We start from the raw sequence: 18,432 nt of genomic DNA on the forward strand, positions 1-18,432 counted from the left end.
AGGTAATTAGTTGCTAAGCATCTTAACCCAGTGGCGGTATAGTAATCCACGCCGCCCACCTCCATCTCCTTCTGCTGCTTCTGCAGCGTGGCCTACAGCGCACTTCCTCTGCGCCTTTTACGCACGGGGCGCATTGGCGTTGACGCACGAAAGCCGGTTGATTGGGAATTTAATGTTTGCCCAAATTTGTTTTATATACTTAAAACAGATTCATTACAATCTCAACACAAAAGCGAAGCACCAGAGTTAAGTAAAGTGATACAAGCCTGAAATAAAGCAGATATCTCCCAATTATAATGGTATTACTTTTAAATTAATCTCAATACACTTAAAAATAAAAAGTAAACTCTTAATGTATGAAAACATTCACTCAGCGTGTCATAGTCAAACCGTTTGCCGCCAGACAGCAGACCTACCAGCATCCACCGGGTGTGGCACCGCCCTGAACGCCGCTCCGCTCCGTCCCATCCCTGCACGGGACGCAAAGTTTCTCCAGGCCTCCTCTGCTCCTCGTTATATAAGGGGAGCCGCGGGTCCCTGCGGGGCTCATTTACCTGCTGTCGGTGATTATTAGACAGATTGCAGGTGGAAAAAGAGGCATCATCCGTGAGAGCAGGTAGGACAGGTTTGGGTTACTGGCTCGTTCAAAGTTGACGCTGAAATCCACCCGCGCAGCCTTTGTCCTCTCCATACATTATGAAGGAGGCGCAGCCGGCCAGCAGCGCGTCGTCGCCCCTGCACAGCGCTGCTGCTGCTGCTGCTCGCCTTACTCTCAGAGAACTTCACTAATCATCACCGACACTCCGAGCTTATAAAATAACATAAAACTGCTGCATCTGGTTTACCTAAGAAAAGCATCATCACTAACCCTGAACCTTGTGGACCTTAAAACGTAGCTCCACACTCAAGTCACAAGTGGACTGGAAATATAGTAACAGTTCAGTTTTAAAGTCTTTCTTCAAATCAATTTTCAGAGATCTCATGTTTCATCTGAGCTCCACGAGGCTCTATGACGAACATTTCGAATAATGTATTATTACTCTCGTAAATATGAGTTCCTTTCCAAATTGATTTATCATAAAAGTTATTTTAAAAAAAACTACAAATCTCTTAGGTTTCTGGAGAAAATCAGCAAAATGATCAAAAGCATAGTCGTTACCATCCAGCCAAATTAAACTGATGTTGAAACAGGAAACCTGAATATGCTCAGAGAGGCTCGTTGGCCACACAACAATTAATATTTCATAAGATCATTATGAGCTCGAAGAGCGTCATCATCTCAAGGTGCAGCAGGAGCACAATGTCATCCATTTACTTATTTAAGATGACACGTCTAAAACACTTTAAAAGAAAAAACTCAATTTAGTTTAAAAAGATGCTTAGGCATTTTTAGATATGAATAATGGGTGAAGAGAAAAAAAAACGAATTTCCTCCAGGAAAAGAAAGACAATAACTGAAAAATGCTATAGGTCAGTTATGTCACCATTGTGAGAGAAAATGTCAGAAAGCTGACTTGCTAAATCTAAATGATAAAATAGGAAATCATAATTTGATTTTTTTCATGGGCATTTTTATTTCTATCAGCAACTCGTCATACATTTGGTCTTTTCCTGGTGGAAATGGGCTTCCATACTTTAGCTCTCAATTTTGGAATTAAAGACTAATTACATAAATGATGGCTGTTTTTTTCCTGTCACATGTAAAACAAGCCTTTCTATGAAAACAGGCATAAACAATGCCAACTATATATACAAGACAGTAACAAAAAACTAAAAAATAAATATATGGTGGACCATGTAAAACATGAAGCTGGGACTTTGAAATATAAATGAAGGTTTATCTAATAATTGTCTAACTTGTCAGTGGACCTCCTCATTTAGATCTGTAGTCTATAAGACGGACGGGTAGGACTGCCATCTAGTGGACAGAGCAGAGAAAGACAGATTAATTTAGATTAAAAAACATTTTGACTTCACATTATGTATGATGAGGTCAAAGCCCTATATATATACAAATATTGAGATTAGATAGCAAAGAGTTGTTTCTCAACACCTGAAACCATCGGACATGCACACACGCAAGCAAAAATACTGACATAATCCATATATTTTTGTTGTTTATTTCTCTTTCAAGTTACAAGGGAAGCACATTTATTAATTTTTTGCTTTTTAAAAATCAGGGATCCGACTTGTATCCTGGAGATAGGGCTTAAAAGACAAAAATAAAAAACATTCAAACAAATTATAGGCAGCAAATATGTGTCTCATTAATTAAAAAAACAACAACATAACACACTGATGAATCCAGGTGTGTGTGTGTGGGGGTGTATATGTATAGGCGAGGCTAATTACAGCCATTTTAACTAGGCTGTTAACAAATACATTTTTATGCCATGTCAAAAAAACTAAACGAGACATGCTAGTTTTACCAACCTATGCTCATTCTCAAATGAAGGTAAACCCCTCTTGCAAGACACCATGGAAGATTCTGATACCGCATTAAAAGGGGGTTTATTAATTAAATTAGATTATAATCCATTTCTCTCCAAACAAGAATTAACAGCCCACCTTTATGTGGTGATCAAGATGCTAAAGTTTCCCCCCTTGATACAAGCTGACTTGCAATGCAATGAATGCACGTTGGGAACACATAACAGTGTACTTTCATGAAATTTAACAGTAAACTGTCACTGCAAACGAACCCATCAGGGTAAACCAGGACTGAGGCTTGTCCTCCTCTCAAGAAGAATGTGCCTGAATTTCAGTTTGAACTAATTTGAGACCTTCTAGTGTTTGACACAATTACCTTCTCACTTAAACTCAGTGAAAAACTCTTTATCTCCAAATCCTGTCTGAGGATTCTTTCTTTGGGGGATATTTACGAAGCAAAGCTTGGATTTGGTCCCACCGTCTTGAAGAAAAAATAAAACAGGCCATCAACAGCATGAAGAAGTAACTGTGAAAGTGTTGAACGGCTGAAAACAAAGAGCACTTCTATCCGATAACGTAAATTACCTTTGATGGACACATTTGCATAAGAAGGGCGTGCAGGTGGAGCAGCAGTGCAACACGTCTTTGAAGGAATCCATTCAACAAAGAGTCATCCCACAGACAAAGATGTATTAATTCTCCTCATCTTTACAGGACAATTAGACTTGAAACTACTGTGTTATATAAGTATTAAACGATACATTATGATAGGATTCACCACCCCTAAAGAAAACAACTAACTATCCCTACGCAAGTCAAACACCTATTACAGTTCAACACAAGCAATAGGCAAAGTTAATAAGTTCAATAATTCAACAAGGACCTGGATAATCTCCACCGAACCCCCGTCGGGGCTCATAGAGGCTCTGCACACAGGATTCCTCCCCATTTTCTACAGCTCCACGAAGCCCTACACAACTTTACTTTGTGTCATGCCACAATATACAAAGATACTCAGAGAATGACAAACACTTTCCTAAAACGGAGAGGAGGCGGAGATGGGCGTTGAAGGAGAGAAGCGTGAAGGATTGTGAGCCTTCTCCTGTGATTTCTGCTCAGAGATCATTGCAACAGAAGTTTTCATTACGCCATGATTCTCCCTGGATGCATTCACACACACACACACACACACACACAAAAACACACACTGTGGTGTTGTCATGGTATGATGCGTTGGTTGAAGGTGTGTGCGTGACGTGTCGGCAGGTTTGCACAGAGGGCAGTCCCGTCGGAGAGACCGTCTGCAGCCACACCAGGCTGTACACGGCCAACACGGGACCGGACTGCGGCCTTCTGGTATTCGGCTGAAGTGGCGATTGTAACGGCGACATGTCAGGGCGACATGTCAGGGCGACAGGGTTACAAAAAAAATGTAAAGGGACACTGAAACAAAAACGGGAACCCACGCAGGATTGTCATCCTGCCGTCCTCTATCGGCGAGTGAGAGATGCCCGATGTAGAGTGTTGGATAAAGACGAGGAAAAAGAAAAAACTTGCACGTGTTATATCAGTCCTCCTTCGTCCTGCATTGGTCTGGACATGCAGCTTGAAAGCCTCGACTGAAGCAACCAAAGATCGTGGAAATGAATGATGCACTCCTTTCAGATCTAAAGAGGCTATCTTGGGGGGGGGGGGGGGGGGGGGGGGGATATGCATCATACTCCAAATCCTCTTGTCACAATAAAAATGTGTTGTTGCTGTAAAAAATTGTCTTGTTTAAATATGAATATAGTACTGAGTTTCTGCTCTTTAGGAAAGGACAGTCTGTTGCGAGGCAAAGGGGACAGCGTCTCCCCCCTTCACTACAACTCCATGTCCTGAGCCTCGTCCTCCGAAAAGTCTGACATGGAGCTCTCGGAAGAGGAGTCGCCCCCTCCCTCCTCCTGCTCCTTTAGAGCCTCCTCTGTGGCGTACTTCTGGATGTACTCTGAAAAAAAGACACAAAAAGGGGGTGATGGGAAAGAAATTCCCTGTAACTGCTCATCAGCAGACTGAGTTGTCATGGAGATATTTCAGGAATTACTTGATTAAGCTCAACTTTTAAAGAGGATGCTCTTTTCTGGTGCATAATTGTATTTCAGGTTAGTACTAGAACACGTTTGAATGCTTTAATGCTCTAATAACATTGTATTTTTCCCACCCTGACTGCTGCAGCAGCTCTTCTCAACCCCTCCCTGAAACGCGTGGTTTGAGCTGCTGCCCCTCCCTTCCAAAAAGCCCAGTCAGCTGGTCCACTCCTTGGCTAACCACTTTCACAACTACTCTGTTTTTATGCACATTTTAAATTTTAAAACCTGTGGAAATGCCAGAAATTCAAGAAATAACATTGCTAACGCCTGGTCCTCATTAAATAATATTGACTTATTATGAATGAGTTAAAGGTAATATTCATATATTAATATTCACATGCACAAATACCCTCTGCAGTATCAATAAGAACGTCTGTTTTATGAAATACACTGTTTTTGAATTGAAAATCACAAGCATGCCTGACATGCATAGGATTATATATGGAGTTTAATAATGTGTTCAATCCTTTTAGCTTAAGCAACTCCTTGCAAAAGACATTTTGGGACGTCACAAGATCTAAATCTTATAGTCCTAAAATGCAGAAATACTGAGGAAAAACAGGGAGAACCTACATTAACCATTTACAATAGCATGCTACCTTTGATCTTGTGTTTATAATCCTCCGGCCGGTGCAGGTACATGGCTGCAGCGTCACCGTTCAGAGGGTCGATGGGGTTGGGGTAGGCAAGCAGTTGAGGGAGGAATGACTCAAAGATGTTGGTGAGGTCTGGTGGATGTGGGGAGAAAAGTTAGTCAGTATGGAGAACAGAAACCTAAGTTCCATCTTTTTTGTAGCTACAACGTAATCTATTAAGAGATAGAGACTGTTTTAATTTAATTGATGGCTAAAGTAACTTCAACCTTGCTGTATAAAATAGACATGAAACATACAAATGTGTATCAATGTGGTGCAAGTTGTTGTGTCTTTGGGGCATTCTGAAGATTTGAGCGCCATTTGTGTCTGAATATCCCTTCTTCATGACAATTTTCACATTATCTATATTATCTGTGCTACCTGCTCTGTGTGACACCAACCCCCACAAAACAGGCAAAGACCTATCAGGGTGTTTTCACAACTAATGCCTCGCTGAGAGAAACAAATAAACTGACCCCTCTGCAGCTGTGATAAATATCAGACTGCTCACTTTTTCGTATCATTGTCACAACAGAAAACTCCCTATCAGGTGAGTGTGTTGACCACTTCTGTTCAGAGACCTGTCAGCCTCAGGACCTTCTTATCCATCAGTGCCGAATGCGTTGACCTCAATACAAGCAGCAGTTATCACTAAAGTGTAAGCCGATTAAACCGAGATGCTCTGCCCGATGCTCCACTGTAGAGGTATAAGCTGCTCGCTCTGTGTGTGGTTTTTTTATTGCCTATTACTGTCAGTTTAACGTGGTAACCGGGGAAACTACATAAAGCCGTCGGGATGAGAGCTGTGGCTGCGTGACCTACCGTAGAGAGCTGTCCATGTCTGGTTAATGACATCTAAACACACGGTTCCTGACCTGAAAAAGACACAACATGTCATCAGGTTTTCGTCTATAGCTTTAATAAAAATAAAATTATTTGCATGCAGCTCATGTTAACTGGTCATAAGTATATAAAGCGATACTTTATGTGATATTTTAGATAATGTAGGCCCACTTACGCTTCATCAATGTTGGGATGAAAGATTTTATTCATGAATCCTGTGAACAAAGAAGGAGGTTTTAATCACTGTAGAGTGAGATTTCATATGGAGATTTCAAAGCGTCGACACCCGCAAAAATATTTCCTACCTATTGATGGTGATTTGAAGGGGTATTTATCTGGCAGGTCCACTCGGACTTTCCAGACACCTCCTTCGTACGATGCTGGAAAGAAGACATGGATCGACATACTAAAGTGAAACAGTGTTACGCAAAAATACTTTTCTGTGGGATGTTAAAATGAAAGTTTGAAATCACAGGGAACACTGACTCGATGCAGACTTAACGTGCAGTGAAAAGCAGGTCAGCAAGAGGGAGAATGAATGTGGAAACTTACATCCGGGAGGCCCGTGGAACTTGACCACAAACTCATTCAGTCCACTGAGGATGGTGACCTCATGCTTGCTCTCGATGCTGACGTCTGGTTAAGGAAAAGGCACACACCCGAAACACGACAGGAGAGGCAGAGCATTCAAACACATTCAACAGAAACTCATTAAAAAGGCAGACTTCTGTGTCTCCGTCAAACTGCCTCTTTCTCCCTCTTTTCTGGGCAGAGGTCAAACATGAGATCAATACATGAGCCACGGCAGTGAGGTCAATAATGCAGTGTCAGACAAACAGAGCACAGGTCTACTTAACAGCAAAAACAACCTCACACTCAGCACGGGGTAACAACTTGTGAAATATGAGCATAGCTGTCAACCAGACAAGGGAAAAGTCAACAACAACTAGAATATAAATGATATTAATAACAGCTTTACTCCAACTCAAAATATATCCACTATAAACACGCTCATAAAGGCCCAGTTTATGAATCATCAATGTGCTGCCGTCAACCAGCTGAGCTAAAATGGAGACTACCATCTTTCATTTGTTCCGCAGGAAATTACAGCTGGAGATCAGAGGTGACTTGGGTGGGGAGGATGTGTCATAATCACAGTTCTGGTCACAGAAAGAGACAAGAGGCTGAGTCAACTCTCACAGAAAGGCGGAGTGAACAGTCACGGCTGTGTGAGTCCGACACAATGGCAGGTGGAGAAAAAAACAAAAACAAAACACGAAACCCACACAGGCGAACTGTTAAACATCCTGTCATAAATCCTTCCGTCATCTCTGTACCAACAATCTTACCACTGTAACGCAAGGATGCTAATTTAGCCAAACTGCTGGAGCACAAATAATAATGCTACATGGCTTGCCAGGAGGCAAAATAACTGCAGCTCAGTCACTCAATTTTTTTTTTTGCAAACCACTGAGCAAGAAGAGTAGCTAAATGTGATCTGAGGGAATGGGTCCTATAAAAAGAACCTGTTATAGATGTAGACTTGCGCAGTAAAAATGTGCACCTCTTTCTTAAGCCTTTCCCCAGATGGATTTTCCTTAGAAACACATGCTAGGGAAAGAGTAATGTAACTCCACGAGGGGAAAACTTTAGTTTTATAGAAGCTCAGAATGCACAGTGATTCATCAGCACTGTGGATTGATACAAAGGGAAAAGTTGTTTATGTTACACCCAATTCCTTAGTTGCAAGTGCAATCAATCTACACATTTATAAGACAACACCCACAGTACCGACGTAAACGCGTTGGTTGTACACTGATGAGTGTGTCTGCTTGTGAGGACAATAATCTGAGACCTGGAATGGCAGCTGTGGCTGCAGGCCAGAATCAGCTGTGCTCCGTCACACAGTGGTTCATTCTTTGATTTAAAGCCACAACGTGAAACTATGTACGGCATCTCCTGGTAAACACTGGTGCTATACTCAGGATTAGAAATAGCTGAAACAAGATCCACAACAAGGACCGATGGATCCCAACATGTTTTCTCCTAAATGATTCCCACTTTCTATTCTTAGATTTCTCATTCATACTTTAAAATGGCATCAATAAAACAAAACGATAATAAAAATAGCCAATAGAATGAGCTTTCACTGTATTTTTCTCTTTTTATACACGACTGCGCATGCCTGTGGTAAAAACAAATGTACCATGCAGCACTGCCTTTATTTTCTCTAAAGTATATAAATCCGTTTAAGAATACCAGTTTACCTGGTCATCATTAAATGTACCTGCATGTTGGAACATGCTGCTCCTGGTAGAATCACACATGTTTAAAAGCTTATCAGTGTCAAATGTATATTGAATTAATAACAGGTTAATTACTGGTCAATATAGAAATTAAATAGAATGTTAATTTAGTGTTAAATTATCAGACTCTGTGAGTCAACACTGATTTAAACTCATCAAGCCTTCCCAAATACATGTTTAGGTGTATTAAAACAGGGGTTCTATTATTAAACGGATTGTGTCTAATTCTAAAAATGTTTTAAACTTAAAAATAATACTTGAATACTTAAAAAAGTTGTAAAAATGTTGAAAAATGCTAATCATGATTTCCCAGAGGCCATTGCGACATCTTCCAATAGCCGAGTCCAAAAGGGAAATATATTTAGTTTACCCCCCCCCCCCCCCCCAAAAAAAAGGGGAAAACAGGAAGTCGTCACATTGCAGCAAATGTTTAACATTTAAGCTACCTAAATGACTTGGAAGACTATCAAAATTGTTGACGAGGAATTTCCTATTGTTTGACTAATTAATTAATCGACTATCTAATTGTTTCTGCACTAGTTGTCTGTGTGTTCAAAAGCTCCTACTTCTGTGAACAACATGTTCACCCTCTCAGCGTCATTACGCCACACAAGTCCGTCCCTGCCATGGACTGCATGTTCCCAGCCCCCATCCCTGCGTGGCCCGTTCAGCACGCTTGTTGTTCCTCGATCAGCTGTGTGTGAAGACCCGCCCTCTACAGTGTTCCGGATGGTAACAGGCTGACCAATCAGAGAGCAGCATCTCGCTGCAGGACAAAAACAAAACAATTCAGCTCACGCCGTCAGAAATCCTTTCATGGAAACTTTAGCTGATAACTGCGAGTAAATTAGCAATCATGAGTAAAAAAAAATAAAACGTCGCGTGACATAAAGTTATGAGAACATTTTAATTAAAATTATGATATATCAATGTGCTTCTCCCTTTCCCCTTTCTAGCATCGCTAAAATTCGATATAATTACCATTTGGCTTCTTATTATTAACTGAATGATTTTGTGGTAAACACGTCAACCGTGACGTAGTCTATATGAATGCAATTCAGGTTTTGTTTATCTGCAATTTTCACGGTGTTTTTTTTTGTATTTGGCAACGATTACAAAAAGCACAAAAAGGTCTACCTTTGGTTTCTGCATTACCCAACGTTGATTAACGTAGTTGGCCAATGACTTGTCATTAGTCAAAGATCGTCTCTGTTAAACTACATCGACCCCATTTGTTTTCTCTCGATGCTAGCATGCTACACAGCTAGCTTGCTTGACGTTATCGTTACTAAATCGTTGGGGGGGGGAAACGAGTCATGTCTTTCCAAATGAGTGATTCCAACATGTAAAATAGTCTTCGCCAGTCGTTCACATTGCGTTGTCAGTCCGGTGGGACCACACATTAATGGCTAACAGGCTATCTGGACGTTTTCCAAGCTAAGGCTAACAACGTTCGATGCTAACAGAGTTCCCCAGCCAACGTTGTATTGCGACAGAAACCGTTGCTAATTCTCCACTGATACAAACAAGAGCGTTGCTACCGTGTTAGCGAGCTAACGAATAATGTTAGTGTAACTTAGCCTCCTCGCTGGTCTACTCACTTAACAGCGATCTAGCTAAACAGCAGGATCTAACATTATGGCAGCTAAGCTATTAATTAACGTCCAAGTGTTTAGCATTACACACTTCTAACAAAAAAATCTATTAATATCACACAGCGAATCACCACGTAATGTACCTCCTTACATCAGCCATCGGGAACAAACGCTGTAACGAACCACCATTAGAGAGAGATGACAATTGTTACAAAACAAGCCTCGTTTTTTTTGATTAGGCTATTCAGACTTGTTGTTTACGCTCAGAAAAAAAAGAAGGATACAGTTTCACCACGTCGGTATCCATTCGTCTCTTGCCCGGACTTGGAGACGACATTTTTTTTTTTTATTCCTTTCAGAAGTGATCTAAACAAAAAAATCTAAAAAAAAATTATAAAAAAAGACTGCAGCGACGAGGGTATCTCAACCTTTCAGCTCGAAAATACCCACAAGCACCGTAGACTGCATCAACAACCTTCCCACAATGTCCATAAAGGAGATCCGAGCTGCAACATCGCCCACTTGTCTTCCTCTCAGCGGATCTCAAAGTGTTTCCCAGACCAGCTCTACCTAGTTGTGTCCCGTCCTGAAGACGGACTCTCTCTCTCTCTCTCTCTCTCTCTCTCTCTCTCTCTCTCTCTCTGCCAGTGACATCAACCTCCGGCGACCAGACTGAGGAGAGGAGGGGCTCAAACATAGAAATGCACGCCATAGAACACAACCATACTCTTGTGTCGTTCGTGACACCGGATGAAAAGTGCTTCTATCATTCTCGCAAACGTGGAAGTCGATTATTTTAATGCAAGACTCGTTTCCGACTTGTTTCTCTGTGACGCCGGTCAAGTAGTGCTCCAAGATGAAGTGATGGCGTTTCTATCAGCTTTACATCTATGACTCAATCAACTTTAGGCCCAAATTGTCCTTCTTTGCACCGTGTCCCAATAATTCTGAGTAATTAATATGAATAGTTAATGAGTAATTTTAGCTTCTTATTACACAGTTTTTAAATATTAATTGGTGAAGAAATATGGCTGTGTAGGTGGTGTAGTGGATAGCCTGGGTTTGGGTTCGGGTTCCTTCCTTCTATCTGGGTTCTCTGACTTCCTCCCTTTTGTGTTGCTCTTCTCGGTTCCCCCTTTTACCCCCATTTTCTAAACCAAATGAAGAATATAAAGATTGGAATAATATTGTGCAGACAGTAACACCCTTTGTGGCAAATTTGTCTGGACACCTCATTGCCCACCCCTCACCAAGCTGCATTGACATGACAATGGTCTCAGTTAATGAGACTATGACACAGACTTATACTTCGAGACGTCAATTGATTTTCCATGTTGATACAAAACAATACTTTGTTTATTTTACATGGCATATTTGATTAACAACATTCAGAATAGTGTGGTCACTTATTTGAATCTCTTCATGCATGAACAAACAAACAAAATGTACTTTAGTGCATCTCCCATTCAAACTAACCACTTTGGATGAGTGAATCCATGAGTAGATCATTGCATTGAACCAAAGTTGTCAAATCATCTCCACTTTTATCTCATTATCACAGCGGCAGCTCATTGTTGAGGAATTTCTTACCGTCAGTGACATTTCATAGACTGGGCGAGGCCATGTTACTCTGACTGACCAAGCGAGGGTGGGATTCTGCTGACTCTGATTCACACCTATGTGAACCTCTGGTACACATTTTTAATATCCGATGACGTGAAGTTTCATGTCATAAGGAAACCCGCGAAAGACCATAGTGGACAATGCAGGTTTCAGGTTGACTGAAACAGGCTAGGAGGGCAAAACAAAACTTTATCAATAAGTGTTTGACAGGAAACAATAGAGTTAAATGTTAAACACTAGCATGACTGCATGCAAATATAAAGAAAAAATCCGCTGGGAAATAACACTGAGGAGACAAATGAAAGAGTATGCTTGATCCAATCTTTGCATGATCATGATCTGCTCTGAGACAGTCACTGATACTCTTGATTACAGTTCTCAGTTATGCTTTGTTTATTTTCACACAATCTATGTGGGTTTCAACTCACAGGATTGATCTGTTTTGTTCCTTCAGGCTATCCCAATGAGCTTCAAATCCAGATTACCACATGACACCAAAGCAGCCCCAGAAGATCTGGGGGAAAGGTTGAGTCTTGGTTTAGTTGATCAAAAGGACTCACTCCAAACACTTGTTCCTCTCATTGTCATGATCAACTAAGCAGTTGATTATGACTGAAGCTGGGCAGTGAATCAGGTCTATGCGTTACAAGGATTTAATAGTTTTCTCTTTTTGCAGGTTAAAAATCACCATACATCTTACTATTAGACAAGGATTTGAAAGTATCATCTTGGACTTGGAGGAGGAAATATTCAAATTCTATCCAATACTATTTTAATTTAAAAAATGCTACTTAAAAGTTTAAGTAACCTAACCGTAAACCTAAACCTAATCCTGACCCTAACCCTGACCCTAACCCCAAATCCAACCCCGACCCTAACCCCACCCTAACCCCTAACCACAACCACCTAACCCCAATCCCAATCCCAACCCCAACCCCAACTCTAAACCCCAACCCCAACCCCAATCCTAATCCCTAACCCCCTAACCCCCTAAATAGTTACTGTAACCCATTTCACGTAATTTTGCTCAGGGTTAAAGATTTTAAAGATTTTAATTATTATTTAAAATCCCATCCTTTGCCTTGTTTGTCACATGACTGCTTGCGCTACGGGCAAGCAGGTCATTTTGTAGAGAAACAGCCCGCTGAAATACTCGTCATATACGTGTTAGACTTAGCTGCTAATTTATAGACCGAATCAGTAGTTTGTTTACAGTTGCTGTCGAGTGGAAACTGCCTTAATAGGCTTTTAGTCAGAAATCTCGTGCAGCCCAGGCCCTTGGGTTCTAACTGCATTTGGTGTTGGTAGTAGTATAGTAGTAGTAGTAGTAGCATTAACAGTAGCGGTGGCAACAACGAGTCCGCAAGCCGGCGGAGGCCGAGACCTACCAGCTATGCGCTACACTGAGCTAATGCCAAAACACTGAGCTAACACGACTACTACTACACGACACGACGCGACTGACTGAACTCTTCGATAAAGAACGTTCGTCTGCAACAAAGTGGACAAAACGAGTGGTGCGGTTCCAAGTTCACAAACAGGCAGACTGCGTGGGGGATCATTTATGTCCATAAGGCCCCAGGGCTAATGTTGTTCAGCTAGCGTCATAGCTAATATAACAATGTCAATCTCCAAAAACACTATCAAAAAACAAAGAACAAGATAATCCCACAGGTGAAGATAACTCACAACAATAATCCAGACAAAACCACGGCCCAGTTTTTCAAACATTTTAAATATGGATCAAATTGATCCGGATTTGGAAATCCCATGTTTTGCTTTCCAGGATCACCTGATCCATCTTACTTTTATGCCAGTTTTTTAAATTGAATTGGATCACTCTGATCCAAATACCAAATTTTATTTTATTTTAAATCTGTTTACCAGAGCCTTAAATGGAACCAACAGTGTAGCCTACTGGCTAAGCAAAGAACAACAGGTAGGCAAAATACCGGTGGCCACAAATAGCCAGTTTGTTTAAAAATACTAAAAAAAAAAATGAATAAAAAAAAAAAATACTATCCAATAGTCAAAAATGATTCGCAGGACAAATACCAGCTCTTTTCATCTCTTCCTTTAGGAGTTGTATCTCCATCTGCACTTTTGTCTGCTGCAGTTGGATCAGCAAGATTTGTTCTTTACCTAGAATTTGTATATGAATTTGTACTTCTGCTCGTTCGGTTTCCCGTTTCAGAAGCAACTCATAGCTGTCACCATCCTGGTTTGTAGCTGAGGAACGTTTGCGTTTTCTTTTCCACTGGGGATCTGCTTCTATGCCTTCAATGCCATGCAGAGCCTCTGATTTTTCTCCTCCTATATCAATATCATATCAGTGAATTCCCCCCTCTTATATGGCTTGTTATCTGTTACCTGCATGCATTCTAAGAGAGAGCGCACGATACAGACAGTTTCAATCCCACTGACCAAATGGCATACTCAATTCTCTGCTCATCAGATATATGAACGAGAGGGTCAGAGTTCAAGATACGGCATGCAACAGTACATTCTTTGTAAGGACAGCTGCAGTATGTACTTAAAGTAAAAATAACAAAGTATTCAGACGCAGTTTGGAACACAATTTTTATTATTAGTTTTTGAAGTGAAACATTATTTATTTATTTATTTTATTTTAAGATTCAGCTGCAGTGTGAAACGTACTAAAATAACCATGTGACCCTTGAACGCAACACGACGCTTCTCGTCCTCTGATTGGCTATCTGAGGCCAGCTGGCTGTGACGCGGCGTGGAGCAGCAGCAGTTGTGGACGGTCGTTCGTGTTTTGGCTTTATTTTGGTGTGATAGCTGGAGTTGCAGCAGGCTCATGCCACTTCGCGCGGCAAGACCGAAGCGGGTTCTTGTCCAGGTCTGGGTTTGAACCCCGTCCGCGTGTGGTTTCCTGTCGACATGTCGTCGGCCGAACACGACGGAACCTTCAGTCAGCTCAATAAGTTTGAGAAACTGTCGTGGAGGCCCTCCGTCCGCGACTCAGGTTTGTAAACAAAGCCCACAGCTCTGTGAGAAACTAGCTGTCTGGCACAGACAGCAAAGCAAATGGCGAAACAAAGCTTAAACTGGGTGCCGTTATCTATTATTTTGTCTCGTGTGCACCGTAGAGAATTATTTGTCTGAGTTTTGTCTGTGACTTGGCGAATTGGTGTATCGTCGCTACAACACACAGGCCACAGCTAGCTAACGCGGCTACGGAAGCTAGCAGGAATTAGTTAGTGAGTGAATGGACGAACAGCGCTGTTGTAAATATTGTATTTACATACCGGGCGTACATATTTATGTATCTCTCTTGTCTTTTGGTGTTTGGTGACCGCTTGACAGGCTCCAAGAAGCGGGCACGGTGGCTTCAGGCTCGGCGCATCTTCGCCCCGTCCTGCCCCAACCTGCGGATCCCCAACAGGTTTCTGAGGGAAGGTGGGTGCTTATGTGGTGTGGTGCGTATGCATTACCCATCACACTGTTTCACCTCAGAGAAGATAAACTCCACCACGTGACTGTTGGCCATCTCTGTCTCATGCTGTATTTCAGCATCAAGTTGTTTGATGTCAGTGTTTTGAGGTGTTCCTTTTGTTCCATCATCTCCATCTACATCATGGACACCCACATACTGCCTTGTCATGGACCTGTTGCTCCCACAGGACACTGTGTACCCCCGGCCCGGAGCGGACACCGCTGTGTGGCAGACAGCGCCAACCTGTATGTGTTCGGAGGCTACAACCCGGACTTTGAGGAGGCAGGCGGGTCAGAGAATGAAGACTACCCTCTTTTCAGGGAGCTTTGGCGATTTCATTTTGCCACGGCCACCTGGCAGCAGGTCCGGACAGAGGGTTACATGCCCACAGAGCTGGCCTCTATGTCAGGTGAGGGTCGACAGGCTGCCCTTCATCACGCAGCAGAATTAAACCACTGCATACATCCATGTGTTCTCCTTTTATAAAAAACTGACTGGTCCTATTTAAAGGTACACTGTTTTTCATTTTATGTCAACTCATATGGACTGTGGCACCTTGCATTTTTATGTATTTGATTGCAGGTGACACAATTCACATTGCTGCCAATGCTGACATTGTTGATGCTGTAACTCAAAGCTAATGGGAGTGAAATGTTCCAGTATGTAGATTTGAAACAACCGTATTGAGGACTCCAAACAAGATGTCAAACCGTACAATATGTGTCTCCCTCTCGCTCTCAGCTGTTTTACAAGGGAACAACCTGCTTGTATTCGGTGGCACTGGGATTCCATTCGGTGAAAACAACGGCAATGACATCCATGTTTGCAATGTTCAGTACAAACGATGGAACCTCATCAACTGCAGAGGGAAGAAACCCAACAAGATCTACGGACAGGTATTAGGACTTGTCTGGTAATGCTGAAGTCCAAACATGATGTTCTGTCTTCATTTGTTCATAAATCTCTTGCTACTATATGTAGCTGTATATTCAACAGGCCAACTTCTTAAATTACTCTCTATTTCCAGGCGATGGTCATCATAAATGGCTACCTCTATGTGTTTGGAGGGACAACAGGTTACCTTTACAGTACTGACCTACACAGGCTGGACCTGACCACCAGAGAGTGGAGCCACCTCAAACCCAACAATGCACCCTCAGATCTACCCGAGGAAAGGTGAGACAGCAGACCGTGACAGTGTTCACAACTACGGTATGTGGGATATTCATCCATATAGACGTAAAATGAATCCCTGATTTTACAGGTACAGACATGAACTAGCTCATGATGGACAGAGAATATACATTTTAGGAGGTGGGACTTCCTGGACGTCATATCCCCTGGACAAGGTGGGAGGAACAAGACCACGCACCAAATCTGAAAACAGCGTTCTTACTCCTTCATTCATATGACTTTTTGTCTTCATCAGATTCATGCATATAACTTGGAGACAAATTACTGGGAGGAAATAGTCACCAGACCCTACGGAAAAATTGGTTTGTGATCCATGTTATTATTATTATTTGTTGCTAAATAAATATTTTTAAGACGGCACTTTGAATTTACTTTATTTGTCATCATCATGACAGGATATCCTGCTGCCCGCCGTTGTCACAGCTGTGTGCAGGTCAAAGATGGTAAGGAGTATTTCACACAGCAGACGCAGCTGTCTCAGATGTTTTTATTTACAGCGTCTCGCTCCGTTTCCAACTCCAGAGGTGTTTATATGTGGCGGCTATAACGGAGAGCTGATCCTGTCTGACCTGTGGAAGATCAACCTGCAGACGTTTCAGTGGACCAAGCTGCCTGCCGCCATGCCAGAACCGGCCTACTTTCATTGTGCTGCAGTCACTCCGGTTAGTACGTTTATTATTCAGTCTTGTCTACATCTCACTTGGTCAGCAGATTTCTCTTCTGCCCTGGGTGAGAAAAGAAGTCTGTATACATTTTTTTCTATTAACTAATTAATTCGCTTTTCTATAAAATAGCAGAAAATAGTGGAAAAAATGTAATTCCAGAGCCCAGAGTGAACAAATATAATAAATATTGCAATCATATAAAGCAGTGAATTATCACATTGGTAAAGCTGAAATAATCGGGGGTTTTGCTTAAAACTTGACTTCATTGATGAATACATTTTCAGAATAGTTGCTCATTGATTGACTTATTGATTAACCATCGACTGTTCCTCTCCGTCAGGCTGGCTGCATGTATGTGCACGGCGGTGTCGTCAACATGTCCGGCAACAGAAGGACCGGCTCTTTGTACAAAGTGTGGCTGGTGGTGCCCAGCCTCCTGGAGCTGACCTGGGAGAAACTGTTGAAAACTTTTCCACACTTAGCCCAGCTGTCCACGCTTCAGCTGCTCAGCATGGGACTGACGCACACACTAATTCAACGGCTCAAATAGAAGAAGAAGCACAAAGACTGTAGGAGGCGGTAGGTGATGGAACAACACTCCAAAATGATATCTTAAAAACTTTGAATGCCTTTTTCATTTAAGTTATGTGTAAATGTGTGCTTTTAAAAAAGAAGCAAAGTGCAGTGTTTTTGAGTTTCTCTGTATGTGATGAGTCAGATTTGCATGCATCATTGTGGAGACCAGAATCACTTGTGCTTTGCTCTTGACATTTACAGTGAACTATATACTGCATTCCCCAGTTTTGTTTTTTTCCACTGTCACATGAGCATGACTAGTGAAATGTTCCAAAGATGACTTAAAATAGTGTTGCTTCTGCTAGTGTCATTTTAGATTAAATTCAGAATGACTGAGGTCCGTTTATATCACTGTTGAAGTGGCAACACGTTGCACACCGTTGCCACCTTTGACACATGTTCAGTTAGCAGCCACTGTGACATAAAACATGACAAACAATGCTGGTATAATCTTAAATTCCCATATAGTCGATTGGAAATCAGCCAGATTCTCTAAGGGACGCACCACTGATTAAAGCATGGACACATTACCACTGTGATATATACAAATATAAATGGGTCAATTATTTTAAGGAATCATGTTTTAGGCTCGAGGGCTTTCTGATTGCACGCTGATATGGAGCTGCAATTGTAACCTTGCAGTGCAAATATAAAAATATTCCCCTCGCTGGTCACATTTGTCCTTGTGATCAAATTAACCCCAAAACCTTTTTTTTTAAAACATCTGTGACATGGCATCACTGTGAATCTTCTAGTGCCTCTTTGGTTATTCTTGCTCTTTTAGGAAAAATTAGAAATTCATTAATACGCCTGTAGCTCCACAGTGATTCTCAAGCCTTTTTATTTCTACATTCGGTGCCTTCTGAATCGATGTCACATACATTGTTTTTACATAGTGGTGTCGATCACTTTAAAAAAAAAAAGATGTCTTCTCTTAACTGTGCACGTAGATCCTTTCTCCCCTGTGTGACTTACC

The 18,432-nt window shown here is 41.7% G+C and overlaps 2 protein-coding genes across 3 annotated transcripts in view; one reads left to right on the plus strand and one right to left on the minus strand.

Annotated features, from left to right (window-relative positions):
- The window catches only part of LOC311018118 (ubiquitin-conjugating enzyme E2 H-like), a 60,518-nt gene extending 50,019 nt beyond the window's left edge, over positions 1-10,499 (minus strand). Inside the window, exons 1-7 of one of the 2 annotated variants that reach the window (XR_014597684.1) lie at positions 10,223-10,499; positions 6,590-6,666; positions 6,343-6,417; positions 6,213-6,252; positions 6,017-6,069; positions 5,159-5,287; positions 3,110-4,417 (exon numbers count right to left, since the gene is read on the minus strand). Coding sequence is in view for 1 of the 2 variants with exons in the window: in XM_084016915.1 (XP_083873041.1) it covers positions 4,293-4,417; positions 5,159-5,287; positions 6,017-6,069; positions 6,213-6,252; positions 6,343-6,417; positions 6,590-6,666; positions 10,223-10,275 (552 nt within the window). In the remaining variant the exon portion in view is untranslated. Of the gene's footprint in view, positions 1-2,104; positions 4,418-5,158; positions 5,288-6,016; positions 6,070-6,212; positions 6,253-6,342; positions 6,418-6,589; positions 6,667-10,222 lie in introns of those variants that run through there. The other variant, XM_084016915.1, reaches the window with a different exon arrangement.
- A 3,843-nt stretch (positions 10,500-14,342) lies between these two features.
- On the plus strand, positions 14,343-18,171 carry LOC311018302 (kelch domain-containing protein 10-like). The gene is made up of 10 exons (XM_084017207.1): positions 14,343-14,550; positions 14,892-14,984; positions 15,209-15,430; positions 15,763-15,917; positions 16,049-16,197; positions 16,286-16,370; positions 16,451-16,517; positions 16,611-16,658; positions 16,738-16,877; positions 17,221-18,171. The coding sequence occupies exons 1-10, from the start codon at positions 14,466-14,468 to the stop codon at positions 17,428-17,430; spliced, it is 1,254 nt and encodes a 417-aa protein (XP_083873333.1). The 5' UTR covers positions 14,343-14,465; the 3' UTR covers positions 17,431-18,171.
- Positions 18,172-18,432: the final 261 nt, after the last annotated feature.

The sequence above is a fragment of the Eutrigla gurnardus genome (assembly GCF_963514095.1).
Source record: "Eutrigla gurnardus genome assembly, chromosome: 9".
Classification (NCBI taxonomy): Eukaryota; Metazoa; Chordata; class Actinopteri; order Perciformes; family Triglidae; genus Eutrigla; species Eutrigla gurnardus.